Source organism: Chelonoidis abingdonii, chromosome 10 (genome assembly GCF_003597395.2).
Source record: "Chelonoidis abingdonii isolate Lonesome George chromosome 10, CheloAbing_2.0, whole genome shotgun sequence".
NCBI classification, from domain to species: domain Eukaryota; kingdom Metazoa; phylum Chordata; order Testudines; family Testudinidae; genus Chelonoidis; species Chelonoidis abingdonii.
This window is the reverse complement of record NC_133778.1, coordinates 10006643-10034523: the sequence shown is the minus strand read 5'-3', so window position 1 is coordinate 10034523 and position 27881 is coordinate 10006643. Positions and strand designations below refer to the sequence as shown.

The window sequence follows — 27881 nt, the reverse complement described above, 5'->3', positions numbered from 1 at the left end:
TATAGCCCGAAAGCTTATGCCCAAATAATTTGTTAGTCTCTGAGGTGCCACAAGGACTCCTCCTTTGTTTTTGCTGATACAGACTAACAGACTACTACCACACTCTGAAACCTGTCAGTATGTACCTGGGGGTTGGCAAATGCCTGTTAAATGGCTTCATTATCCCCTTGAATGGCTCTTTAACAGTTTCAATGTTGTGCTAATAGGTCTGGCAGGCTGGAGGCTTTTTCACTTTTAACTACTAGATTCCCTCCCAAGGAAGACTCACCAGGCTGCAACAGCCATCTGTGGGAGCCTACAGGAAGGGTCAGAACAGGGATAGGAAAACAAGGTGCGTGGACGCTAAGACCCAGAGGTGCCCCAAATTTTCAGGTGCCCTACGCAGCTGCCTATGTTGCCTATGCCTAAGGACGGCCCTGGCAAGAGCTTACACATTATAAGGAACCTGCAGTACAGTTTAGGATGTGCAGAACCACAAAAGCTGGAGGGTAAGGTCTGAAAAGCCCACACCCACTCAGTACCAAATATCACATATGCATTCCAGGAAGAAAGCCTTCAGTTTCTTGGTTCATAGTTTCTTTGCAAAACAACTCTGGAGTAACCCTACTGATTTTGTGATTGGATTAGACAAGAAGTGCTTTAGAGTTCAGTAAACTAACAATTTCAGGTTTTTTCTTCCCATATACACACTATTAAAAGCTCTATTTTGGAGGCTTACTGAAAGTCTACTTAACACAAAATAGTATGACAAACTTTGTGAAAGTTAAGACAAAATTAAAGAATTACTGTTCTAAAGAAGAATCACTGGAAATGAGGAGTAATAGCAGCACAGATAGTTCCTATTTAGGAGGAAGATGCACATCAGAACAATTTATTTGACTAAGATTCTCCTCAAAAAGATTCCTATTACGATAAATAAGCCCACATCTAATCTTTGCCTGTACCTGCATTGTTGGCAGTGCCTTTGAGAGGGACACAGGGAATTGTTTTTAAAAGCATGGCTTCCTATTTTGTTTAGATCTCATAACATTTAAGTTAAACATTCAAGAACTGAAAGTTTTTATGGTATACTCATTGTTTAGCATCAACTCACTTCCTTACTTCCTAAAACAATCTGCTTATGAGAAAACTTGGTGAAAGAGACACATTTGTTGGCTTTCCTTGTCTAATTCTCTCCGATTACAAACATCTCGCCTTCAAACCAAAGGAGTGATCTGGTGAGGCCCCCTCCCCTGGAAAGAGAAAACCAGTGCTTTTCAAAGGAGATCATAAATATCACTGCTCAGTTAGGAGAATCTGGACCGACAAAACCACATGATTAACTTGATAGATATCATTGGCTTGGAGGAACAACTGAGAATGGGTGGATGGATGCTTATTGCAGTCTTGTACAAGTATGAAAAATATTAGAATATAAGCTTCCAAAAGCAGTGTCTGCCATTTAAATCAAACATTTTTAAAATAATTAAAAAATAAGAGCATTTAGTGCTTTATATGTTTAACAGCACTATGTAATTATGATTCTAGAACATAAAGAAAAAGACTTATTCAGCAAGATAATTTACTTGCATGTTTAAAATTTGGCACATAAGTTATTGCTTCTCTTTTCCACAAAGCATTTAAGCATGGGCTCACGAACCTTTTGCAATGCTCATACACTGCTTAGCCAGAAAGAAATAAGAATCCAAAGTGTACTTCAAGGTAGGGCTTAATATAGTTTTTGGTACTACTTCTTGTGCTTTCTTCAGTAACTGACCATGATTACAAGCTTTATGCATCTCATCACAAGTGCTGAGGTAGAAACGTAATATATATGACAACCTACCCCAAAATTAAATATAATGTAAGGTCCTAATCCTGTAAATAAATGCACTGGTTTAGACAACTGCAGAGTCCTGTCTGGCAAAACTTATACATTTTGCTTTGTAATATTCAGGACAGGTAAACTGATTAAAACGGCACATTTCCTCCAAAACAATTTGCTTGGAATTATGTCTGGTACCAGATTGATTTAAATGATGCAATTCAAGCCTAAAAATTCCATGACAATAAAAAAACCAACCCACTGTGTTTGCATGGGAAGCTTTTATAAATAAAATTAACAATATGCTCAAGGTTTTGTGAACCATGCTTTCTGCACACTTAATCCTACTGTTTGTGACCTGGTCTTCTGAATTCAGACTTGCGAACAAGGATAAGGAGATATCCATAGAAGATTTCAATGTTTCTCAAATTTACCTCCAGACAGTTTTACAGTTCTCCTTTGTGCCTTCCCTTCCTCCACCCACCTAAAGCTACAAGGTTTAAAACCATTGGTGAAAGAAAGGCTACTGAGTGCCTTAGAGGTTCTATTTAATTTATAAAATGCTTTGATATAAACATGATCACCTCATATTGACTGAAAATATTTGGTAGTCTTTTAAATATGTGAAAGTATTACAGACATTTGCCAAACCAACCATGTCAAGTGTCTTTCTTCAAGTATTCAAAGCTGACTATTATCTAGTTTCCCTGCAGATTTCTCTTACAAATGGTAAGTAATTCTAGGACTTTTTCAAGAAAAATTATGTTCACCCATTCATTTGATCTTTGTAGTTAGTATGCTATTGCGAGCTTCAAGTGCTGTTCTAGTCAGAAAAGTGACATTAAATAGCATTGTGAGGTTCCAGTTTTAACATCTGCCAGTGATTTCAGATCAAGTTTACTCCACTTATAAGATTTAGAAAAAACTAACTGGCAGCTTTTAAAACACTAAAAACTGGGATTTGAAAGTTAAACTAGGTAGTTCCTGGTTCATGTAGTAATGATTCTGAAGGGCAAATTTTACCTTGTTCTAGCTACACAATCAGAATGCCTCCAATGGGGATGTACATATGTAATGTAACTAAGGGTTAAATTTGATCCCATAATTGCGACTTACTTAACAACTCTCACGTAAAGACAGAAGCTGAATTCAACTTGTTCTCCCAAAACAGAGTTGATTTGGCAAGGATAATGAGATTAACATTTATTTTTGCCACTGAAGCAATCAAGCTATTACTCTGTCAATAAGATCGACACTTTCTTATTGACGTGATCTGTTTTACATACTCACTTTTCAGAGTATAACAGTACTTTCAGAACCCTACACTACATGGTCAGCCAGTGAAACATGCAACAAAAGGATACTGGAGTGACAGGTCAAAGCAAACCAGAGTTTGATTTTCAGAAGACACTTATGGTGCAATGAAAGGTAACAGTCTCAGAAAGGCCATTTATTAAATAAGGTGGATAACAGCAGGTTTATATAGTCTTGGGTTTCCTTCTTCCCCAAGATATCATGATAAGTATTTTTTTTAACCAATTTTTCTGTTTAGGTGCTATACAGTTCATGCACAGCAAGTATTGTACAGCTTGAGATTTTGACATAACATGAAGACTTGCTGATGATCAGTAACTACCATTAAAAACATTAAAAATTGTAATTTTTGCATTCATTCCACAAACTACTGTACAGTTTATGACACATGAAGCCACCAAATAGTTTCACATTATGCCTGATTTGTCAAATTAATTTTTCGCTGACTACGCTGACCATTTACATGAAAATCAGCAGGAGGGAATAAGTTGAAAGTATGAGACGTGAGCTAGAAAGATACTAAAGTTAAAAAGAGTGTTTGATAGAGGAGAGAGTTGTTTTAAAATGTTTGACTAAGCACATTATTTTCTTAACTACCAGCAGAACTCTCAGAGCTGGGGTAAAGGAGGAACAGTTAGGGTATGGAGATCACATAATAGTTAAGGATAGTTCCACACAGAAAAAACCTGCTGCGTACCATGGATTCTTGAGGGGTTTTATTTCTGAAATGGTATCAAGGCCCCTGAGGTGACAAAAATGCATGCAAATCATAACACAAGAGACCAGACAAACCCTACCTTTTGGACCTGATAGATCTACAAGAAAAAGGGGAAGAGGAAAGAAATTGGGAAAGAAATTGCTTGTATGAATAAATTAATAAATAGCAATACAATTTTAGAACCTATTGTAAGGGAAAAGATTGTTTATATAGTACATACAGTAAAGTGTGAATACAGAAATAAGCCATAATTGAAATCCAGAAATTAAACTTTTTCTCTCCAGCCTCCCGTCATATTGAGTTTAGTCAAATCATGCTCTTCTTGATTTTACACCCACTTGATACTATGATACAGAAACAGATGTAGCTGCATGTTAACTTGTAAAAACATTTCTCAAGCTTTACATTGTGTCTGTGGCAAGATTCTTTCATTTCAAAGATTAGATGATGAGAATTGGATTTGCACCATTTGCCTATTCCACTCTCCCTCCAAAATGGTGGATACCCAAATATCTATTAAAGAGGACAATTATGCATCTACTATTACAATAAAATCAAATGAGTTTAATAGCATTAGCTGTAGATTAATCTGCCAGCCCTTAGTAACCCTCCACTTTGTTTCTGGGTTGTATTTAGCTAAGGAGCAGCAATGACATTTTAATAACTAGTAGGAAACTGCATTATCAAGTACAATTTTCAAACTATCAGTTACACAGAAAATGTGCCAGCTGTTGGCTAGGATTAATATTACTGCTCAAAAGCCTGTAGGTATACCCAAATGCTTCCAACTGTGTCCCTGCTTCCTCCGTCCAACTTTTAATTGTAACTGTTCAATAGGCCTCCAATGATCAGATTGAAAGTGCACATCTGCACCAGTAACGACTGCACTCCTGCTACTACTAACAAAACTGTTGCCTAATTTCTTAACAGTTTGAATAGTACACCAAACAAATTACCCACACGCTCTCTTCTCTAGTTAGTTTACTGACTATAAGAATTTACTTTAGTTTTTAGACTAATGACGATGGTGTGTTTGTATTGAAAGAGACAGAAAAGTGTAGAGAACAGAACAAGTTTCCTTTTGAATTGGTATTACTACGTCTAAGCAACAAGCAGTTTTTGTATTAAACAGATACACAGTAGGAAAAACATTGAACCATGGAGGACTGGAAAATAGATGCATTCTGTTGCACATGTAGAGAATTTAGCGTGCTGTTTAATTAAGGAAGCTCTTAATTCTCCAGTCCAGCAGAACTGCCAATCAATTATTAATTTACCTAACTTTTTTTTTTGAGAGAGATTCACAGATATTGAATAAATCCTATCACTTTTGAAACTAGGGGGCACATGCTCTTCTATGGGGTAAAAGTCCATCTACAGAATACAAATCACTTTCAACTCTGAACTTCCTCTTCATTATTCAGTGCAGAGTGGGGAGCCGGGTTGGTCCAGCTATGGAATGGACTCAGTCCCTCTAAATCAGTGAATTTTGAGATACTCAGAGACCCAGGATCTCCCGTCTCACAGGCTATAGCTGTGCAAAATCTCCCCTCAGGGTGATGTGAAGGGCAGTTGCAGAGTCTGTGTTATTGTCTCCGAAGTATTAACTCTGAGCACAGATGCAGAGGGGATAATTGGGACCTAGGTCTTCCCCACAGAGCTAACCAACTTGTGTATCTTTGTCACATTATGACACTGTATTGATGCCAGTCTGTTGCTTTGGAATTAGTTAATATTTCAGCATTATAACTTCAAAATTAATTAGGAAGGAAAGGTAAGCTATAAGGAGAAACACTTTGTTTAAGTACTAATGACAGTGTTCAATAGAAGTGGAAAGAGCACAGAAGGTAAGTTTTATCTACCTTTCCAAAATCATCATTTTTCCAGATGTGTTGCCCATGTCCATTCTGTTGTAGTTGAGCATGCACCTTGTGCACCGTTGGAGAACTTTTTCCCCTGAATGGTACCCATCAGGGTGACTTGAGTGATATTGTCATGCACCACTGCATGCCGGTATAAGAGAGCAGAGCCACGCCCCTAATCTCCTTCAGGTTCTTCTTACCAGATAAACTCCCGAAAGAGAGAGAAGGAATTCAGGTTATGGAATGGACATATGCAACACATCTCAAAGAACAACAGTTATGAAAAGGGTAGGTAACCATTTTTTCTTCAAGTGACTGCACGTCTTATCCATTGTAGGTGACACACAAGCAGAACAACATTGAAGCAGGTTTGCAGTCTATCTGAACAGTGATTGTAGAACAAATGTCCAAAAAACGAACATTCTTTCTGGACTGATGGGAACTGGCATAATGAGCGGCAAAAGCGTGTACCCTAATGACCATAATTCTGCTTTGCAAAGGTCTCAAATAGGTACTTGTGTTAGGAAAGCTGCTGAAGCCGCTTGCGCTGTGGTCAAATGAGCTGAAACTTTAGGGGCAGCGTGACATTAGCTAACTAGCAGCACAAACAAATGTAAGAGAAAATCCAGAAGGAAGTCCAGGGTGGAAACCAGTTTGCTTTTCATGATGTCCACAACTGCAACAAATAACTGAGTAAAGGGTCAGCCACGGTCCAAGTAGAAGGCCAAAGCTTCTCACATCCAATTAATGAAACTTCTGCTCATCTGCAGGCACACGAGGCTTCTTGGAAAATATTGGTAAATAAATTGCTTGATTAATGTAGAAATTGAAAACTACCTTTGTCAAGAATTTTGGGCAATGGTGGAGGTAAACATTATCCTTATGAAAAACCATGTAAAGAAACCAAGGCTCCCAATTTACCCACTCACTTTGCTGAGGTTATTGCACCAAAAACACCATTTTCATAGAGAAGTGGAGTAGGGGACAAGTCGTAAGAATTTCAAAGGAAGACCTCATTAATTTTGTTAGCATGAGGTTGAGATCTCATGGGGTTCTTGTACCAGAAGAAATAATCTATCCAATCATTTTAGAAATCTGATAGCAAATAGTTTTTTTCAACTCCATAACTACTCACTGCAGAGTGGAACATTACAATCACAAATGTACTTTAATGGAACTGTCACGACACTACTGTTGGAGGTGCCAAAATGTGGTTAATGAAAGCCTGCCCTGGAGAGAGACTTCTCTGCTGAGACCAGATAAAACAGCATTTCCATTTGGCCAGGTAAGTATGCCTAGTTCAAGGTTTTCTGCTTTTCAGAAGCATCTCCTGAACATTTTTCAAGTCAGTCATTTCTAGTGGGGCTAGCCTTGAAGCATCCATGCTGTCAAGCTGATGGCCTGCAGACTGGAACTGAGCAGACGGTCATGGTCCTGAGAAATCATGTCTGAATCTAATGGGAGTGGTGGAAGAGGCCTCACTAACAATACTAACAGGGTCAAGAACCAGCGTTGTTATGATCTCTTTCCACAGAGCAGTGTTTCCCAAACTTGGGACGCTGCTTGTGCAGGGAAAGCCCCTGGTGGGCCAGGCCGGTTTGTTTACCTGCCGGTGGCCAGTACATCCCCCTCAGCCCGCGCTGCTTCCAGCAGCTCCCACTGGCCTGGAGCAGTGAACCGCAGCTAGTGGGAGCCGCGATCAGCTGGACCTGAGTACACAAACCAGCTTGGCCCGGCCCGCCAGGGGCTTTCCCTACACAAGCAGTGTCCCAAGACTGGGAAACACTGCCACAGGGCAAAGTCGTAGCAATTCAGGAAAACTCGTTGGTTAGAAAATCATAGCTGTAGACCTCCTGTCAAGTAAAAGTTTACAACCAAACAGGTCCAGCCTCTTTGATTCCTTACTATTCAGCACTGACACTTGGTGACTCTGCCTCTCCTGCACACTAGCTGCTGCCACCACCAAAGAGCCTGGGGGTGGGTGAGACTAGATATGGTCAAAGCCCTTAAGAAGGACATAGTGTCTCATCTCTGTCCATTGTGCCATAGATAGGACAGAAGGTGGGGTCAGCGAAAGCATTTTAACTGGCTTCAGAATTGCTTCATTAATAGGAAGTGCCACTCTGGAGGTTCCCACAGAAGCCAAAATGTCCACTAGCCTGTGAAATTTCTCACAGACCTCTTCTGCTTGAATATCTAAAAACATGGGCACCCTTTTAAGCAGTTTTTGGTGAGCTTTGTAATCCTCTGGTGGAGAATCACTAACTATCTTTACCGACTCTTCCTGTGATAAGGAAGAGGACGTACCAGGATACTGAGGCAATGGCTGGTCTGCTTCTTGCAGTGGAGAAACTGAGCAGCTTCTAAGCTGCTTGGTACCAGGCATCGCAGAACATTGTCTGTGGTGCCTCTCGAGGAAGACAACTCAGATGGATGAAAAGTCCTAGCTGGGGGACGAAAACCCCAGGGCGTCCAGAATGGCCAATGACCTGGTAGTGTAGGGCCCCCTCGTTGCACAGCCCATTGTCCCCACCTGTTGGGGTATCCAGGGACCCCAGGGCTTTGATGGAGGGTAAGCTTCCTGTCTGTCGTGGGACACAAAAGACCCCACTTCCGAATCTGACTAAGATGACTGAGTCCAGAGATAACAGTGGAGCAGAAACTGTGTCAATAGGTGACAGGTAACCCAAACCCACAGATGGTGGTACTGTGGATATTAATGGTGGCTTGCCCCACGAATGTGCCAGCCTTCTAGGTATTGCAAGTGGTTTAGGTCCACATGCTCATTGCCAAAAGCTGTTTGGAGAAATTCCATCAGAACTTTATAGATGGTATATGCGTTTGTTACAATCTCAGTGAGCAAAGGATGGAATTTAAATCTGATCCCAATGGGCAGGTCTAGCAAATGATCTGACAAGCAATGCTCCAATAAGTCGAATATCTAGGAGGTATCTGGTATGTGGGTTCTGGAATATGGATAGTAGAAGAGCCTCTAGGTAGAAAATCAATTAAAATATCCTACAACTCATTTAGACTGAGCAAGAATGCTTATTAAACTCTAGATTTCCCCTTCTCTCATATTTTCAGTTGCCTTTCACTGTATCTAGCTGGCAAAACTACATCACAAAAAGCAGGTTAGGTGTAGCAGGTATTGGTCTTATTTAGCCTGTTTTTTCTCTCTCTCTGCTTTACCATTCTCATTTTCTTGTACCTCTGTGTGTCTCATCTTCATTCTTCAGAATCTTTCACTGTGAGTGGGCTGCTGAGAAAAAGGTGAGGTTTGCACTGGGCTCTGACAGCATTCAAAAAAGGGTACATTCTGGTGTCTGGCAGATGTTCCACAGTTTGGAGGCAGTGCCAAGAAAATTTTGCCTCTGAGTCCTAAAATATTCATACTTAGATTAGAAAAGTTTGTGTGCTCACTGAGTGTAGCATTTTGCAGCTAGAGACGCCATCTCAGAGTCTGGACCCAGTTTATTAATGGGGGAGGGGGGGGGGAAACCAGTGGCAAGCCCAGTGTAATGATGTAATGTGCTGTCAACAGCTAGCCTGGATCAAAAAGTGGGCTGCTACATTTCATAAAAATGGGATTTTTGATTAACCACTAACATTAACTTGCAGGAGTTATAGTAGTTCATCCTTGAGGTGAAAATGCATGGATTAGAGTGGTTACATCTAGGTCTGACAGAAATAGGTATGCTACCAGAGTTTATAAGCAATTTCTAGCTGAGAACAGAGTGTGTGTGTTAAGGTCTCAATCTCTGCAACCTTCATACCATACAATCTGGAATTAACAAAACATGGTGGACCCTAAAGAGCCCTCACTCCTCAACATTAGTGGGAACTCCTCCATACTGACAACAGGGAAAGTCATCATATAACAAAGACTGGGTCCCAACTAAAAATAAAGTAGAATAAAGTCTTCTGTATTGAAAGCCGTACTTCAACACACCAATATTAACTAATAAATCCTTCAAACAGCCCTCCTGAATTTCTAATAAAATAGTGGAAAGAGACTGCTTTATACATTAAGATTAATCCTCCCGCTTCCAACTTAGCCTTAAAATAAAGAGTAGGTTTATCCGAATTTAGAGCCTTTGGGGCACTCTGCGGCAAGCCCAAACATTAATTTACATAGTAAGAAAATGACTTCATGGGAAAGATTAAACAAAAGGAATAAATGTCAACCACAATGAATAGCATAATCAATAACTATCCATTACTTTTAAACAAGAGGGATATCCTATTGCAGCTATACAATCAAAAAAATTTTTCTTCTATCAATATATCTGTAAGCAGTCAGGACTCTAGTATTTACAATATTTCAATACCAAAAAAATCTACTTTATTATTGCCCACAGTGCTAACAGTGGCTTGGTTACTGCAACAGCTAAAATAAATGGACCACTTAACAAACGGTACATGCTTGCTACTACACAAAAATGATCACATGGATAAATCTCGGGACAGAAAAAAGGTGAGCACTATTGTCAAGACAGAAGGTCTATGGATGATGCATATTAGTGCACATATAACCTTCACATCTTCCCCCTTCAATCCTGCCATGAATCATAGTACCTGTTTTTAGCTGCTGTGCAGTCTCAAAACTGGATACAGACCAATCTTCATACAGGAACAGCAGTCTCTCCCCCATAGATAAGTGGAAAACAAATTCCAGCCAAAACTTCCCTGCCCTCCAGGCCAAGCCAGCAGGAGTATTTTTTTTCTTGTAGGTCTCTCACTGCCTGTTACCTTCCCAGCCTTAGATGGCTATCACACAGACTCCTAGTTACCCAGTGTCAGTTCTGGGTCAGCAGGTCACATGACCTACAGACATTAAATCCAAGCAAGGAAAGAAAGTCTTAATTCCCACTCAGTAGGGCATTAGTGGAAATGAATCGCAATTGCAAGTCTTTCACATTCGTTAATTTATTTACAAAAATACATTTTGAAGGAACAGTTAGGAAAGGACACCACAGAAAAGTTTCTAACAATATTTTGCTGGAGCTAGTAAATATATTTTCCTCCTCCTTTGGCTTTGTATGTGAAAGTGAGAAAAAAAAGTCCTGCAGTGGTAGAAAGATAGCGATGAAGGTATTTTGTGTTACGCTACCCCCTCGCCCTGACAGTAATAGCAGTAGTAGAGTTAGTCAAAGGCAGGCGGATTGTTGATGTGTACAGTTCTCTGCTATGTCAGACGACACGTAGAAATTTTCTGATGAGGTTTAGAAAGTGGGATGAGATTACTATTCTCTTTTCACTTCAGACAATATTATCAATTTAAACAGTGGTATCTAGGTGTATGCCCTAGAAAAAAAAAGCAAAACATATTTAGTCTTGTCAGCGGAGAAACCAGAATGTGCCTCTATGTAAAACACATCTGAGCATTCTACAGTAATTATTGTAAACTCTGCAGTTTTGTGAATAATGTTAATGTCTTGTATCACTGCTGCGGAATGTTGTATTTCTAAATAAGAGATAAGAATTTAATATATTCCAGAGCCCTAGAAAAATTTTAGAAAAAACATTCTTAGTTACATCCTGGTAATGTCTCTGATTTAGGCACTTCCCTGTTCAGAAAAACTGAGCTGTATATTCAGGAATACTGCTTTACAGTAACTGTTATTGTTGTACTGATTAAAAACAGGAGCCTGAACATATGCAGTCATTTCTCCCAGTAAGGAACATAAGAGTACAGTGCCTGAAGGTAGACTGACAGTAACGCTACAACCAAGGGCAGAGTTTGTATGAATGATGCCAACACAGTGCGAGAGAAGACTGAGCCCTGGTCTATACTACCAACTTATGTGAGTATGATTATGTCGCTTCAGGGGAATAGACAGTGCTGTGTCGACTGGAGGGCTTCTCCCATTGACATACCTACTGCCTCTCAGGGAGGTGCAGTATCTACACCAACAGAAGAAGTTGGAACACGTAGTGTCTTCACTGAGTGCTACAGCGACACAGCTGCAGCACTATAAGTGTAGAAAACGCCCTTAGGTTCTACCACTGCTTCAGCTCCTGCTGAGTAAGAACACTTTAGAAAGGGGTTAGGAAGGGTGAAAAACAATTGTTGCCTGTTATGAATAGCTAATATAACCAAATATATTGGCATTTGCCACAGACGAGGGCTCTTTATCTACCTCTCAGGGCCCCAGGGATGAAATTATATTGGTCTCTAGACTAAGAACTGGGGATCCTTTACCTCTCCTCTGAACCAAAAAGATACAACAAAAAGTGGGAAATATTACAAAAAGCAAAAGAAATTCATGTAAATCTATTACTCCCCACAAGACTATTACTGCCCAATGCTTAACCCCTCCAACTTCAAAAGCCGTATGTAACCCATGCTGCTGTAAGAATCATTTTTCTTCTGCCTCTGGGGCAATAATCCTGCCTCAATTGAGAAGAGTTGCCACAAATAAATTAATTACTTCACCAAGATTAGGTGGCGATCAAAACGCAAGTTGGAGTCAAAATGAATGATTCTGAAATACTGATGCAATGAAGTGTTGTAGCAGTGATTTCTTTGATAAGAGCAGCTTTACACTCAATCCTTTCCAAAGGTGTCTCCTTTGAACCATAAACCTACCGCAGAGAACCAGTGGTGTAATTTGGTGTGGAAGTAGGGTGGGTACTGCTCCCCCCTCAAACGACAAGCTTCAGGCAGGCGTGGAATTAGGTCCTCATCATCACGGGCAGGCCCATCAGCCTGACTGGAATTGCCCCCCCACACCCAAATGCAGAAGTGAAACTATGCCTATATAGAGAACTAGTATGCTGCAATAGAAAGAAATCACTTGCAGGACATGTTTTAATGTACATAATCAAAATCTGTTTTACGCTTAATTAAGAACAGGAAGAAGATGTTACTGTGTAGGGATAGGAATTTGAAAAGTATGTTTATACTGTAGAACATGATAGGTTGGAACGTCACAGGATTATACTGCTCTCCTTTTCTAAGTGACAAAGATTTACAAGAGTGTTATATTTCTGCAGTAAACAATCTTGTGAGCATAACCTCTAGATCCTTATTTTATTATTGCCCTCTTCATGGCTCACAAGTTTGAAACACATCCCTTACAACGGCTAGCACCTGGGTTACTTCGATCATGCACTCCAGGATAGGTCCATTTATTCCTAAAAAATACCGCGAGATCACATGATTGTTTTTCTTTTTAAAGTTATTTTCCAGGGGTTCTCTCAACCACTTAGAACTCAAAATGGTTTATACAAAGATTCTAGCCAATGGATGGTGAAAGTGTTACCTTAGGAACCTGTAACCCTAGGCTTTGCCCTCTTGACATCTGTTTGAGGGTTTTTTAAAAAAAAAAACAAAAAACCCTCAAAGGTATATGCTAGGCCCATTCCCAAATCATGCTATTCCCAAAACATTTTTCAGTGATCTGTACCTCCCTTTTTCACTAGGATGTAAAAAGTGTCCATGAGGTTACAAGCAAGACATACCTAAAGTGTGTGTGCAATTAATTTAGTACCATAAGCATTGTACATTACACACAATGCACCACCAACCTGTAGAACTCACTGCCTTGGGATGTTGTGGTGGCCAAAAGTATAACTGGATTCAAAAAACTGGCTAAGTTATTTGCGGATAAGTTCATCAATGACTATTAGCCAACATGATCAGGCCACACCACCATGCTCATAGCAATCTTAAACATCTGACCACCTGAAGCTGGGAATGGAAGACAGCAGCGGATCATTCCATAACTGCCCTGTTCTGCACACTCCCCCTGAAGCTCTGATACAGAGCACTCCAGGAGACAGGATACTGGGCAAGATGGACCATAGTCCGACCTAGGCAGCTCTTCTGTTCTTACATATTGTACTAATGGGTTCAGTTTCTGATTGCCTCACCCCAAAGGAGAGGAAGCTTATTTTAGACATCATAGAAGCACAGTGGAGGATTCACGATGTGACAGAGAGACTGTCGAGACTCACCAAGCCCTCGGATCATTACCCCTTCCTGCTCTTCCACGTGGGCACCAATGATACTGCAAAGAATGACCTTGAGCGGATCACTGCAGACTACATGGCTCTGGGAAGATGAGTAAAGGAGTTTGAGGTGCAAGTGGTGTTCTCGTCCATCCTCCCCGTGCAGGGAAAAGGCCTGAGTAGGGATCGTCGAATTGTGGAAGTCAACGAATAGCTATGCAGGTGGTGTCAGAGAGAAGGCTTTGGATTCTTCGACCATGGGATAGTGTTCCAAGAAGGAGGAGTGCTAGGCAGAGATGGGCTCCACCTAACAAAGAGAGGGAAGAGCATCTTCGCAAGCAGGCTGGCTAACCTAGTGAGGAGGGCTTTAAACTAGGTTCACCGGGGGAAGGAGACCAAAGACCTGAGGTAAGTGGGGAAATGGGATACCGGGAGAAAGCACAAGCAGGAGAGTGCAAGAGGGGAGGACTCCTGTCTCAGACCGAGAAAGCAGGACAATCAGCGAGTTATCTTAAGTGCCTATACACAAATGCAAGAAGCATGGGAAACAAGCAGGGAGAACTGGAAGTCCTCGCACAGTCAAGAAAGTATGATGTGATTGGAATAACAGAGACTGGGTGGGATAATTCACATGACTGGAGTACTGTCATGGATGCATATAAACCGTTCAGGAGGCACAGGCAGGGCAGAAAAGGTCGGAGAGTTGCATTGTATTTAAGAGAGCAATATGACTGCTCAGAGCTCCGGTATGAAACTGCAGAAAAACCAGAGAGTCTCCGGATTAAGTTTAGAAGTTTAAGCAACAAGGCTGATGTCATGGTGGGAGTCTACTATAGACCACCAGACCAGGGGGATGAGGTGGACGAGGCTTTCTTCCGGCAACTAGCCGAAGTTACCAGATCGCAGGCCCTGGTTCTCATGGGAGAGACTTTAATCACCCTGATATCTGCTGGGAGAACAATGCAGCGGTGCACAGACAATCCAGGAACTTTTTGGAAAACGTAGGGGACAATTTCCTGGTGCAAGTGCTGGAGGAACCAACTAGGGGCAGAGCTCTTCTTGACCTGCTGCTCACAAACAGAGAAGAGTTAGTAGGGGAAGCAAAAGTGGATGGGAACCTGGGAGGCAGTGACCATGAGACAGTCTGAGTTCAGGGATCCTGACACAAAAGAAGTATGGGAGGCAGCAGATACAGACCCTGGGACTTCAGGAAAAGCAGACTTTACTCCTCCAGGAGTGATGGGGCAAGTTCCCTGGGAACAAAAACAACATGAGGGGAAAAGGAGTCTCAGGAGAAGCTGGTTGCCATTTTAAAGAATCCTTATTGAGGTGCAGAGGAAAATAAAAAAACACCCGGATGTGTAGGCAAGAATAGCAAAATATAATGCAGATTGGCGACAGCTTTGGCTTAACAGTGATAACTGCTGGATTCTTAAAACGCCAAAAAAGGAAGCTACAAGAGGTGGAAGGACTGGACAAAATGTACATGGAGGGAGTTATAAAAAAAAATATTGATCAGCATGCACAAGCGAAATTCAGGGAGGCCAAATTCACACTTAGAGTTGCAGTTAGGCAAGAGATTCTAAGAGTAACCTATAGAAGGTTTCTATCTAGGATTTATCAGCACAAAAAGAAGTCAAGGGAAAGTGTGGGTCCCTTACTTGAATGAGGGGGCAACGTAAGTGACAGAAGATGTGGAAAAAAGCTAATTGTAGCCAAAGATTTTTTTTCCTCTGCTTCACAACAAGGTTCAGCTCCCAACTGCTGCCAGCTTGCGGCCGACCAGTATGGGGAAAAGGTTGACAGCCCTCTTGAGGAGAAGAAGTGGTTCGGGCCTTACTTAGAAAAACTGGGACGAGACAAGTCCATTGGGGCCCGTATGCGCTGCAACCAAGGGTGCTAAAGGAGTTGGGCGGATGTGATTGCAGCAGCCAGCTGAGCCATTTATCTTTGAAAACTCTGCGAACGGGAAAAAAGGCAAACTGAGTGCCCATCTTTTAAAAAGGGAATGGAGGAGGATCTGGTGGAACTACAGGCCCAGTCATTGCCTCACCTCTGTACCTGGAAAAATCATGGATCAGGTCCTCAGGCAATCATTTTGAAGCACATAGAGAGAGGAAAGTGATCAGAAACAAGTCACGCATGATTCACTTAACGGGCGAGTATCGTATCTGACTAACTAATTTTGCCTTCTATGAGGAGATTACCTGGCTCATGTTGGAGGAGCGCGAAAGCGTAGATGTGTTTTCCTTGACTTTAGCAAAGGCTTTGGGATAAGGTCATCCGCACGTATTTCTTGCAGCAAGTTAAAGTAGTACTAGGCTGGATGACTGGCGACTATAAGGATGGACAGAAAGCTGCGCTAGATTGTCAGGCTCAGAGGGTGTGATCAACGGTTCCATGTCTTAGTTGCAGCATGGTTTTCAAGTGGATTGCCCAAGGGTCGGTCCTATGGGCCGGTTTGTTCAGTATCTTCAATTAATGATCTGGGAGGATGCGTGAAACTGCACTTCAGGCCAAGTTTGCAGCATGACACTAACTGGGAGGAGTTGGGTAGATATGCCTGGAGCGTAGGGATAGGATACAGAGGGACCTAGACCAATTAGAGGACTGGACCAAAAGAAAACCTGATGATGTTCAATAAAGATAAGTGCGGAGTCCGCACTTAGGACGGAAGAATCCCATTCACTGCTACAGATAGGGACTAGATGGGCTGCAGCAGTTCTGCAGAAAAGGACCTAGGGGTTACAGTGGATGAGAAACTGTGGATGAATTAACATGTTGCCCTTGTTGCAAGAAGGCTAACGGCATTCTGGGCTGTAGAAGTAGGGCATTGCCAGAGACCAGGGACGTGATCATTCCCTCTATTCAACGTTGGTGAGGTCTTCATTCTGGAGTATTGTGGTCCAGTTTTGGGCCACACACTACCAAGAAGGATGTGGAAAAAATTGGAACGAGAGTCCAGCAGAGGGCACCAAAATGTCAGGGGGCTGGAGCACATGACTTATGAGGAGAGGTGAGGGAAACTGGGGATTGTTTAGTCTGCAGAAGATAGAATGAGGGGGATTTGATAGCTTTGCTTTCAACTACCTGAAAGGGGTTTCAAAGAAGGGTGGATCTAGATTGTTCTCAGTGGTACCGATGACAGAACAAGGATAATGGTCTCAAGTTGCAGTGGGAAGAGGTTTAGGCTGGATATTAGGAAATCATCTTACCACTCAAGAGTGGTGAAGCACTGGAATGGGTTACCTAGGGAGGTGGTGGAATCGCCTTCCTTAGAGGTTTTTGAGGTGAGGCTTGACAAAGCCCTGGCTGGGATGATTTAGTTGGGACTTGGTCCTGCTTTGAGCAGGGGGTTGGCCTAGGTGACCTCCTGAGGTCCTTTCCAACCCTGATATTCTATGATTTTATGAGTGCTCCAAATGGTTTTGATCCTAACCTCTAGAGATTATAGATCTATTGTACTTTAAACCCGTGATACATGTAATTTCACACACACACACACACACACACTTCCCTGTTAAAATGTTGCTGCTCTCTGGTGCATCAAAAATCTGCAATTTAGCAGAGTCCTGCCCTGCCCCCATCACTTTGTCTATTGTCTCTGCCTCTGGCTGTGGCTTACCCAGTGCTCAGCTAATTAGACATCCTGGCCTAGTATTTTTGGGTTGGTGATGGTCAGTGTTAATGTCTAAGATGCATTGTTTATAGAACTGTTTTATTCCCACTAGCCATCCTTTCATGTGTGCATTCTCTTTCAAAAGTTTATCAAGCAAATGTCTAAATTGTGCTTATATTTAAGGAACAATTTGTGGTCTGTGTTCCATATGGCACGGATGTGTGGTTTTTCGAGCTGTTCAGACACTGACTATGCAATCTCTACATTTCTAGTTCATATTAGTTCTGTTTTGCATTGTGCTAGCATTTCACTCAGAGTTCCAGTCAACTTCTTGTTTCTTCAGTCTTTGTGGACACTCCATTCTTAATGTTCTAGACATGTTCTCCTCCGATTCCCTGGCTTTCTTTCTTACTAGCTGGCACCAGCTGTAATTGGTAAATTCCTTCTAAAGTATCTCCATTCTCTGCTGCTAAGAATACATACAACTCTTCTGGTGCCACTGTGCTCCCAGCCTCCCAGACAGTTCAATTGCTCATTATCAAAATAGAGATTTCTCTTCGATTAACTTTACCAATTGCTTCCCTCAAGGCTCAAAGCAACTTGTATTCCCCCCCCCCCACCCCGCAAAAAAACAACAAAAAGCAACTCACTTGCTATTTTTCAGACTCACTGTAGGGATCCTATACACTACCAAATGTAACCTTCAGTGCCTCTTCCTGCCACTCACTCTCCTCCAGGTTTTCTAGTGCCCCACTGATTTTTTGACATATCAGCATATCTCAGAACAATGGTTATTGTCTCCAGCTTGACCCAATTTGAAGCCCTGTTACACTTTTCAGGGATTTTTGTGTTTTTTCTTAAAGTGCGTGGCTTCCTGTCGTATGAGACAATCACCTTGCTCTTCCCCCCAAACATGTTGGTTCCCTTTCCCCTTCCTTCTTTGTCTAATGCCATGCCATGCCCAATCACTTTACCCTCAAAATTAGCCAAACTCTGTTCTATCCTCATCACTCCAAGTGGAGAGATTCTGCCCTTTTTTCTGTTCTATCTGCCACAGCTGTGAATGTTAAATTGCCCCACTGGAGGGGTCAACAGGAGCTGAACTCAGGTCTGCTTTTAAAAGACAGAATTAAGAATCAATTCTTAACATTAATTCTACTCTACTGCAAATATTAATCAGTAGGCTGTTGCACAGTTACAATTGTTTCTAGTGGAATTATTGTACGGTTATTTTGTAGTTCTCACTAAAGTAACTTGGTAAATAATGTATCATCACTGCACACAGAAAATTCTGAAATCAAAATAAAACAGTCTTGTATAGGCAGTCAAATGATCTTACCCCACACAAGCAACAATGAGCATGCCCCAAGTAAGGTGCAATATATAACATGGTTCACACATTCTTTTAAAAGAAAAGGCAACTGTGGGTGGAAGAAATGACTAAAAAGGATATTTTTAGTCTCTAGGTAATGAGAAGGAATTTGTAACTATACACCAATTTTTGCCCTCAATTGTATCCATGGAATGCAAGTAAATTCTGCCAAAGGAAAGGTCGGAATTTGGCCCTCCACCATCTATTTCTCTCATTTACTGATCAGCTTTCACTACATAGCTAGAGCCAGCGTTTGGCTCTACATATGGGTAGTCTGAAGAACATGGTTATGCATGTTTTAATAGTCAGCTCTTGTAATAAAAATGCATAGCTCATTCTGCATGCAATTAAATTCAAACTAAAGATTAAGATAGATATTATATATACTAAGCTTTTATACAGCGAACTTCCTATACTGATATTAAGGTACGTTACACAGCTACGTTACTTTATCTCTGTGAAGCAAATATCCCCACTCAACAAATAGCCACAATGAAGCAAAGGTTGAGAGACTTCACTAATGCTATGCACTACTTGGATGAATTAGGAACAGAAGCTAGAGCAGAGGCGGGCAAACTATGGTCCACACCACCCTCTGAGCTCCTGGCCCAGGCGGCTAGTCCCCAGCCCCTCCCCTACAGCCTCAGCTCACTGCGCCTGCTCTGGGAGGCGGGGCTGCGAGTTCTTGGGGGCAGCGTAGCTGCAGAGCCCGGCCTGACCCGGTGCTCTGTGCTGCGCAGTGCATGGTTGGTTCCTGCTGGGCACCACGGCTGCCTGTCCTGGTGCAGCCACGCCGCCAGCCACCGGTGCTCCAGGCAGTGTGGTAAGGGAGGCTGGAGAGAGGGCAGGGGAATTCAGGGGTGGTCAGGGGACGGAGGTGTGGATAGGGATTGAGGCAGTCAGAGGGCAGGGGAGTTGAATGGGGGCAAGGGTTCTGGGAAGGGGCAGGGAGAAGGGGTGGTTGGATGGGGCAGAGGTCCTAGGGGGGCAGTCAGGAATGAGAGGAGGGGTTGGATGGGGCGGCTGGGGGCTGTCAGGGGGTGGGGGTTCGAGGCATCAGGGGACAGGGAGAAAGAGGTAGTTGGATGGGGCAGGGTCCGCGGAGGAGGCAGGTCAGGAAAGGAGAGGGTTGTTGGATGGGGCAAGTTAGGGGCAGGAGTCCCGGAGCGGTTGGGAGAAGGTGAGTGGTTGGATGTGCAGGGATTTCCGGGGGGCCAGTCAGGAGGAGAGGGGGTGGTTGGATTGGGAGACGGTGTGGGGGCAGTTAGGGAAAGGAGTTCCATGGATGGTACAGGGGACAGGGAAGAAGGGGGCCGTCACAGAACGGGGGGGGAGGTTGGATGGGGCCAAGAAGTGCGCGAGGGGGATGGCAAGGGGGCGGGGCTGGGCCATTCCTGACTGTTTGGGGAGGCACAGACTCCCCTAACTGACCCTCCATACAATTTCTGAAACCCAATGCGGCCCCCAGGCCAAAAAGTTTGCCCGCCGCTGAGCTAGAGGGACCAATTTCCAGCCCCCCATTCAAACCACACGGCCTCACTGTGACTGAAAGTGATTCTGTCATTTTTGTAAGGCTAAAAAAGTTACTTAACTTGCAGTGATAACATCTGGAACGTTTTAACATAAGGACTCTAACAATGTACATATTTTCATAACTGATCCATGCTGCCTAAGCAGATCTCTCAGGGCATGTGCATTGCTTTAAGCACGAGAAAGTGCACACACATTCACTAACTGATTGGTTCTTAACTGTTATAAATGCCTCCATCAAAACCCTTTACAGTAAATAAAATGAGTGTGTTGAGTCTTAGTTATTCAGCATGGCAGCTCTGTGAATTTTACTGATCTACTGCATGTAACTCAGGAACAGATTAGTTTTTTTCCTCTCTCTTCATAAAAGAGGTCAAATGCCCTTTTTATGCTACAAAGTGTTCTCGTCCAAGGTAGGTTTAAATGCTAAAAAAAAATCTCCTGGCTGGTGGTTTAATATATGCTACAACAATGCCTTCTAACCTTCTAACGTCTGTAGACACTCTTGTCAATGAAAAACAGCATCTGTAGCCACTCTCTCTAGCTCTGTCCTCTCATAGGTCTGGGAATTAGGTATCTGAAAGGTTTTTCTGAATACCGAGCACGCTAAATATAAAATAAACATGCAGAACATACGTACTGCTATGCATTGTATCCCACTGAGAATTACAAAATATAGAGTAGGAGTATGTTTGGTTAAGCTTATGGCAATTTTGGAAGACTTTTAGAGGACTTTTATATACTGTACGAAGTTTTTCCAAAAAATTTCATTTCAGTAGGTTTTAATTTATTAGCTCCAAGGAAATGGAGCAATGTCTCTTGAGAGAGAGCTGTTTATATTTTGATAGCTATTTGAAGTCTGCTAAGTTGCATTTTACCATTGTGCTGCTAGTAGTATCTGTTTTCAGATGAGAAGAGGTCATCAACTGCCTTGTAATTACTATGAAATGAGAAGGTAATATCATTATCGGCTGCTTTAATGTCTATGTGCATTTGTTATCTGACCAGTGTCCTCATTAGTTTACCCTGGATTCCTCTAATGCTGTTTAGGAAATCCTATTACTCATGACTTAGGCATTGCAGGGGGGTCTACAATATAAATACTTTTGACTTTGGCTGAGGCTGCACAAGAGCATTCCATTCAATCATAAGAAGCGACTGTAGCAGTAAAAGATGTCTTCATGCAACATTCTGCTCAGCCAGTGATATCTCTCCAGCAGCTGTTTCCCAATCTTCCTTTTATCCCTAACATCTCTATCCTCTTGTATTTGTTAGAAGAATCAATTCTTATAACAGCACCCAGAGGAACATCTGCCTAGTGAGCCTACTACAAACACAGGGTGAGTAAGCTTTTCTGGACAGCACTATCTTGCCAATTCTAGTAACTGATCCAGATATTTGTTCCAGATAGTGCCGTCAGTCCTCTTCTAGTTTTTATTCCCCCAAGATGCAAATATTGATCTCAATTACTCAATATGGGAGGAAGAGTTTGATATTTAGTACAGCTCTTGACCGGTCAAATTCAACAGGAGCAAAACAAGTCTCTCTAGGTTTATAAAACTGTTAATATAGAATCAAACTTTAATGTCAGAAGGGATCATTATGATCATCTAGTCTGACCTGCACAACACGGGCCACAGAATGTCACCCACCCACTCCTGTATCAAACCCCTAACCTATGTCTGAGCTATTGAAGTCCTCAAATCGTCGTTTAAAGACTTCGAGTGCAGAGAATCCCCCAGCAAGTGACCTATGCCCCCCGCTGCAGAAGAAGGTAAAAAAAACCCCAGGAGCTCTGCCAATCTGCCCTGGAGGAAAATTCCTTCCTGACTCCAAATATGGTGATCAGCTAAACCCTGAGCATGTGGGCAAGACTCACCAGCCAGACACCCAGGAAAGAATTCTCTGTAGTAACTCAGAACCCATCCCATATAACATCCAATCACAGGCCATTGGACATATTTACCGCTAATAGTCAAAGATCAATTAATTGCCAAATTAGGCTATCCCATCATATTGGAGACTACAATTTTATTTTAACACACCCCCATGCATAACTATTTGTCTGGCAGTAGAAAAAAGGCCAATCTTCTAAGGTGCTAGAGAGACTTGGCTGATACTAAAGAGGTACAATTTATCATGGGGGGAGAGTGACATTTTCATGAGCTCAGTTTTCTACAGTCAGCAGCTGTGACAATGGTGACCTTAGTCTGAGATTATCATTCTTAAAAAAAGACAGGTGTAATCCACACAAGGGCAATGCCACAGTCATACAGCTTGGTTTACTTTGCTGCAAGGAAGATTAACTAATGTCCCATCAGTACTAATTTTGCGAGAGCTATAAACAATAGAGGGATGAGTCTCCTCTATACTTATAAGATGGTTTTCTAACCAATTGCTAGAAAAAGCAACAATGTTTATATTATAAACAAAATATCCAACCCTAGTTACAAACCAATCATATATGCTCCAGTTATAATTACACTGGCTCATGAGGAACAAATCATAGAATATCAGGGTTGGAAGGGACCTCAGGAGGCCATCTAGTCCAAACCTCTGCTCAAAGCAGGACCAATCCCCAGACAGATTTTTGCCCCAAATCCCTAAATGGCCCCTCAAGGATTGAACTAACAACCCTGGGTTTAGCAGGCCAATGCTCAAACCACTGAGCTATCCCTCCCCACCAAATTTTTCATCATAGGTTATCAGGGTTGGAAGGGACCTCAGGAGGTCACCTAGTCCAACCCTCTGCTCAAAGCAGAACCAATCCCCAAATACATTACTGCTGCACAGTCCCTACATTTTCAGACCATTTTTATCTACAAGCTTAGTACCAGTACCATTTACCCAGCAGAGGCCCAACTAGGGCTATTAGTATTACTAGTAATTCCAGGACCTTGGAGCCTATCCTGAGGGAGGTAGAGAAGATCAAAACACCCACTGAAAACTTTAAATGTACCTCCTTCTGCTGCCTCTCAAGTTCTTTCATTCGGATCTCCCGTGCTTCAGCTCGTGCTGCTCGCTTTGCTGCGAGTCTTGCTTCAGCCTGTGAAGAGAAGTATAATAAAACAATGTAATAGATGCCAGACAATTTAACTTGCACTTTTGTTAACTAGCGCATGAAATAAAGGAGATGACGCAGTAAGACTATTTGTAGTGGCAAATGATTTCTTACAGATGTATGTAATGTCCCTACCTTCCACAAAAACAGATTATGCTTCACAGGTAGATAACATCTTCATTCAGACATCTTATCTATAGTTATCATTCATATTCAAAAGTTTTTCTGTGCTGTCATTTAAAGAAAAGACTATTGCATTGTATGAATATGTATAGAGGAAACATTTATATTAACAAAAGGTGGTAACTGGGCTCTGTCAAAATGTGTATGTTTATTTTTGAACACTTAGTAACAGAGGCTCTGAAGAAAGAGGCATAATATTATACACTTACTAATTTATGCTGCTTATACTTATCTTTATCCCCATAATTAGATAACTTGTTCAGTGTCAAAAAGCATCATACATGTGTTTTCTCTTACTCTGATGTATGCACATGCATACATGAGCACCGCAGTTGACTAAGCATGATCTGCATGTGTGCATGCTGCACAATGGAGACTAAAATTATTGAAGGGCATTGGTAAACCTAAGAAAATCCACTTTAGCTGGGTTAGATTAAAATATCCAAATGTTCTATTCATATCCAAAACCTCCAGTCTGGAAATCTGTCAAGCACAGACCTTGTGAGATTTCTAGCACTTCATTTGAGCAGATATGGAAATGACAAAATACCCTCTAGAGTGATATTTGTTATTCTTATAATCCCAGACAAAAGCTGGAAGGAGAAAGTCGAGTGAAGAAAGTCTACAATTAGCTCAGTTAGCTTTTCAAACCTCAGAAGAGACAAAAGCTCCACTCAATTTTTCCCTTAAGATTTGAGAATTTTTCCCTGAAGATTTGAGTGGTTCATCCAGCCTTAGTTAGAATCTGGCCCAGAGTAGATAAAGTGAAAGTGATGCTCTAAGTCATGGTCACTACACATTTACACACAACTGCCCTCAACTTTTCACCCCACTAGAATCTCCAGCTAGACGATGTGAGGACAAGTAAAGTGCTCTGATAGTGAGAATTCCTGCTTTCACCCAGAATTCCTATACCAGTAGTTCTCAAACTTTTGTACTGGTGACCCCTTTCACATTGCGAGCCTCTGAGTGCAACAACCCTTATAAATTAAAAAAACACTTAAATATATTTCACACCATTAGATACGCTGGATGCAAAGCAGTGTTTGTGGAGGCGGACAGCTCGCGACCCCCCATGTAATGACCTTGCAACCCCTCCGAGGGATCCTGACCCCCAGTTTGAGAACCCTTGTCCTATACTATAGGGAAGCATCAATCCCTCTTAGGAAGTATACTCACCATTCAAAATAGAAGAGAAAGAGCCCCCCCCGACAAGGCAATAAGAAGAAAGGTTCACATTAAGGTATTACCTGAGAATTAAGCAAAGCTTACCTCTAACTGAAATTATTTTTAGCAAAAGTAGCCGCTTAAATGATCCATACCAGCTAATGAGTTCAAGCAATTGCATCTAACAGTCAGTAAAATCTAGAATAGACTCCACAGACTTCACAGAAACACATAGAAAAAAGTTCAATCAAGCGTAAGAACTTTGATTATGTGTCTTATTAGCAAACTCCTTTCCTCCATTTTTGAGGAAGTAAACCATCTCAATTTCACAGCATTACATCCATGATCACTCACATAATGGGAACTGAAACTTGAGTTCGGTACATTTTACTGAATAGCGCCGGTATCTTGATTTCTTCACAACACAGCCATCTTATTTCATAGCAATACTGTAAATATTAACTTTTCTTAGGAGCAGTAATTGTTTTTCAAGTCCCTTTTTTCCCCCACCCCACACCTCCCGCCACACACACACATAGCAGGAAAGGCAAATTAGAGATTTCTCTCATGGAAGATGACTGTCCTTTTTAAATTAAGATATTTGAGTTCTAAGATAATGTCTAGCTTTGCCATGGAAGAATAAAGTGCAAATACACCCGTTGAAAAACTGTCAGTTCAGCAAGTCACTTAAGCTGTCTCCAAACGTGTCTCAGACCTTTGTAGTCCCAGAATGTTACGGTTATGTATGACAGTCAGCACTCGATATACATAATATGCCCATAGAACCTGCAGTCTAACAACATGGGCCTGGTACTGTTCAAACATGAGTCATAGTCCCCAGTCTAAACAGTTTAGATCTATTAACTTCAGTGGTTGAGCAGAGGCCTCTAAGATACCCTCTGTATACATTTCAAGGGCATAGATGCTTTGGAACAGGTAATATGCATAATCCGTATGTTCTTTGGCGATGCCTTTTTTACCCTTCAGCCCTTGAAGCAGCATTAAAATATATTTGATCACAAATACACTGTACTGCCCCTACATTAGACAATTTTATTTCACTGACTATAAATTTACGAATGTTAAAATGCTTAAAGGTGTTGCAGGACATCTGTTATTTTATGTCCAGGGCCAGCTCGAGGTCTTTTGCCACCCCAAGCAAAAAAAATTTTGGCTGTCCCCCACCCCAGCCCTGGGCTTTCACCCTACCCCCTGCAATTCAGGGCTCTCTTCCCNTTCTGAGATCCCCTGCCCCTTCTCTGCGCTCTCCTCTGGGACACATTTCTCTATGCTCCCTGGAGCTGGGTTTGTCTCTGGTTCAGCTGTGACCGGCTGGCAGCTAACAACCTGGACAGGTCTCTCCTTGGCAGCAGGGTCGGCTCTAGGTTTTTTGCCACCCTAAGCAAAAAAAAATTTGGCTGCGCCCCGTCCCAGCCCTGGGCTACTGCCTGCGCTTCCCTGCTGCCCCAGCCCTGGGCTCCCCCCCTCACCAGTGCTGACTCCACCCACTCCTCCCTCGCCTCCAGTCAGTCCGGCGCTGGCAGGGTCGGGATAAGCAGTGGGGGTCCCAGGCCACGCCTCAGCCAATGGTCCCTCTGTCCAGGACCCGGGAGGGCAGAGTCAGGAGACTGCCCCGGCAGAGGGCCGAGGAGCTGGGGCAGGGCAACCCAGCCCCAGAGGAAGCAGAGCCCCAGACAGCGGGACACAGACCCCACATGGCAGCACCCACCCTCTAAGGCTCCACTGCTGCTGCTGCTTCTAGCCACCCTGCCGCAGCCCCTGGGCAGCTCAGGCTGCTTCACCCAGCCCAAGATGCGGCACTGGGGGGTGGCTATCCTGCAGCACCCACAGGCGGCTCTGTGCGTCCCGGAGGCCGCCTCCAGCCAAAGTGTCCCCTGCTCAGAGCCCGCCCAGCCCAGCCACAAGGTGCAGGTGCTACTCCCCTGCGTCATGAACCGCAGCGGCCCCAGGACACCCCCCACGCACAACACACTGCTGCTGCCAGGGCCGGCTCTAGGCTTTTGTCACCCGAAGCAAAATGTGCTGACCCAAGCACGTGCTTGGTTTGCTGGTGTCTAGAGTCAGCCGTGTTTATGTCCCACACAGGTAGAAATTGTAATGCGAGGTTAAATTTAGAAAATTAGACCATTCTGCAATATTCAGCACTAGTGGCTGTTACATGACTTATGAGTATCGAGTACTTTGACAATTACCTTTCACAATTACCTGCCCGGTCAAGGCAATAGGGTCTCATTGTATACACAAAACTCTGGAAAGAGTGGAAAAATGCACCCCTAAAACTCTGACTTTCCAGGGCACTGTATTTAGAATGTTTGTGTTTCCTGTTAACTTTCTAGCATTGCTTCTGGTTTGATCTATGTAAAGGAGAGGGAGAATTCACAGATGCAAACAGTGAAGCCTTCTTATAGGCAACACTGAACTACAGGAAAAAAAACTGGCAATTCCAGTTTCACAACTGCGCTGCAGTTGCCAAAGTTTGTCAAGGAGTACAGTACCCACTTTGGCAAATGTCTCATTATGAGCAATGCAATTTGCTAAGTTACAGTATTATACTGTAGCTACTGGTGCTTTGCTCTATCCAATATGCATTAATTTATTTAAAATATATTGCCTAAATTTATTAGCGTGCCCTTGGGACTCAAACAGAGGAAAGAGATAATTCAGGCTTTGTCTACACTTACAGTTTTGCAGCGCTGTTGTGAGTGGTGCATTGTGGGCAGCTATCCCACAGAGCACCTCGTCCCAATTTGCTGCTGGGGGTTGTGGGAAGGGGACGGAAGGGTGCGGGTCATTCCGCTTCCTGTTCCAACGACCCATGGTGCATTGCTTCCCTTTTCAGCCGTTTGGTGCCATTGTGATTCTGCCGCGTGATTTCAGTAAGAAATGGAGCCCGAGCTGCTTAGGATGTTGCCGATGAAGGTTGCCAGCACATCCCGTCTGGCAGTTGATCTATTCCTTATGCTCCAAAGTGACAGTGAGAGCTCAGATGATGAAATAGATGCGGCTGACGCGGCTGACACTAAATTGCTTGTTGCAGTAACGGACGTGCTCTGCAGCGTGGAACGCCGCCTTTGGGCTCGGGAAACAAGTACTGAGTGGTGGGATCACATACTATCTGCAAAGCTGGATGACGAGAGTGGCGGCAGAAGTTGGGAAAAGCCAGACTTTCAGGACTGGTGTGCTGACTCCGCCCAACCGTGCAGCGCAAAGGACACAATGAGAGCGCCGCTGTCAGTGGTAGAAGCGGGTGTCTAATGCAGTCTGAAGCTGGCAA

General features: G+C 42.8%; 1 protein-coding gene across 20 annotated transcripts in view; it reads right to left on the bottom strand.

The window, feature by feature from the left end:
* The window catches only part of LRRFIP1 (LRR binding FLII interacting protein 1), a 223848-nt gene that overhangs the window by 84857 nt on the left and 111110 nt on the right, over positions 1–27881 (bottom strand). For 12 of the 20 annotated variants that reach the window (XM_032773283.2, XM_075069906.1, XM_075069913.1 and 9 more), the window contains exons 2-3: positions 23135–23221; positions 3916–3933 (exon numbers count right to left, since the gene is read on the bottom strand). In XM_032773283.2, the coding sequence (XP_032629174.1) occupies positions 3916–3933; positions 23135–23221 (105 nt within the window). The remainder of the gene's footprint in view (positions 1–3915; positions 3934–23134; positions 23222–27881) is intronic. The other 8 variants (XM_032773284.2, XM_075069920.1, XM_075069924.1 and 5 more) reach the window with 1 other exon arrangement.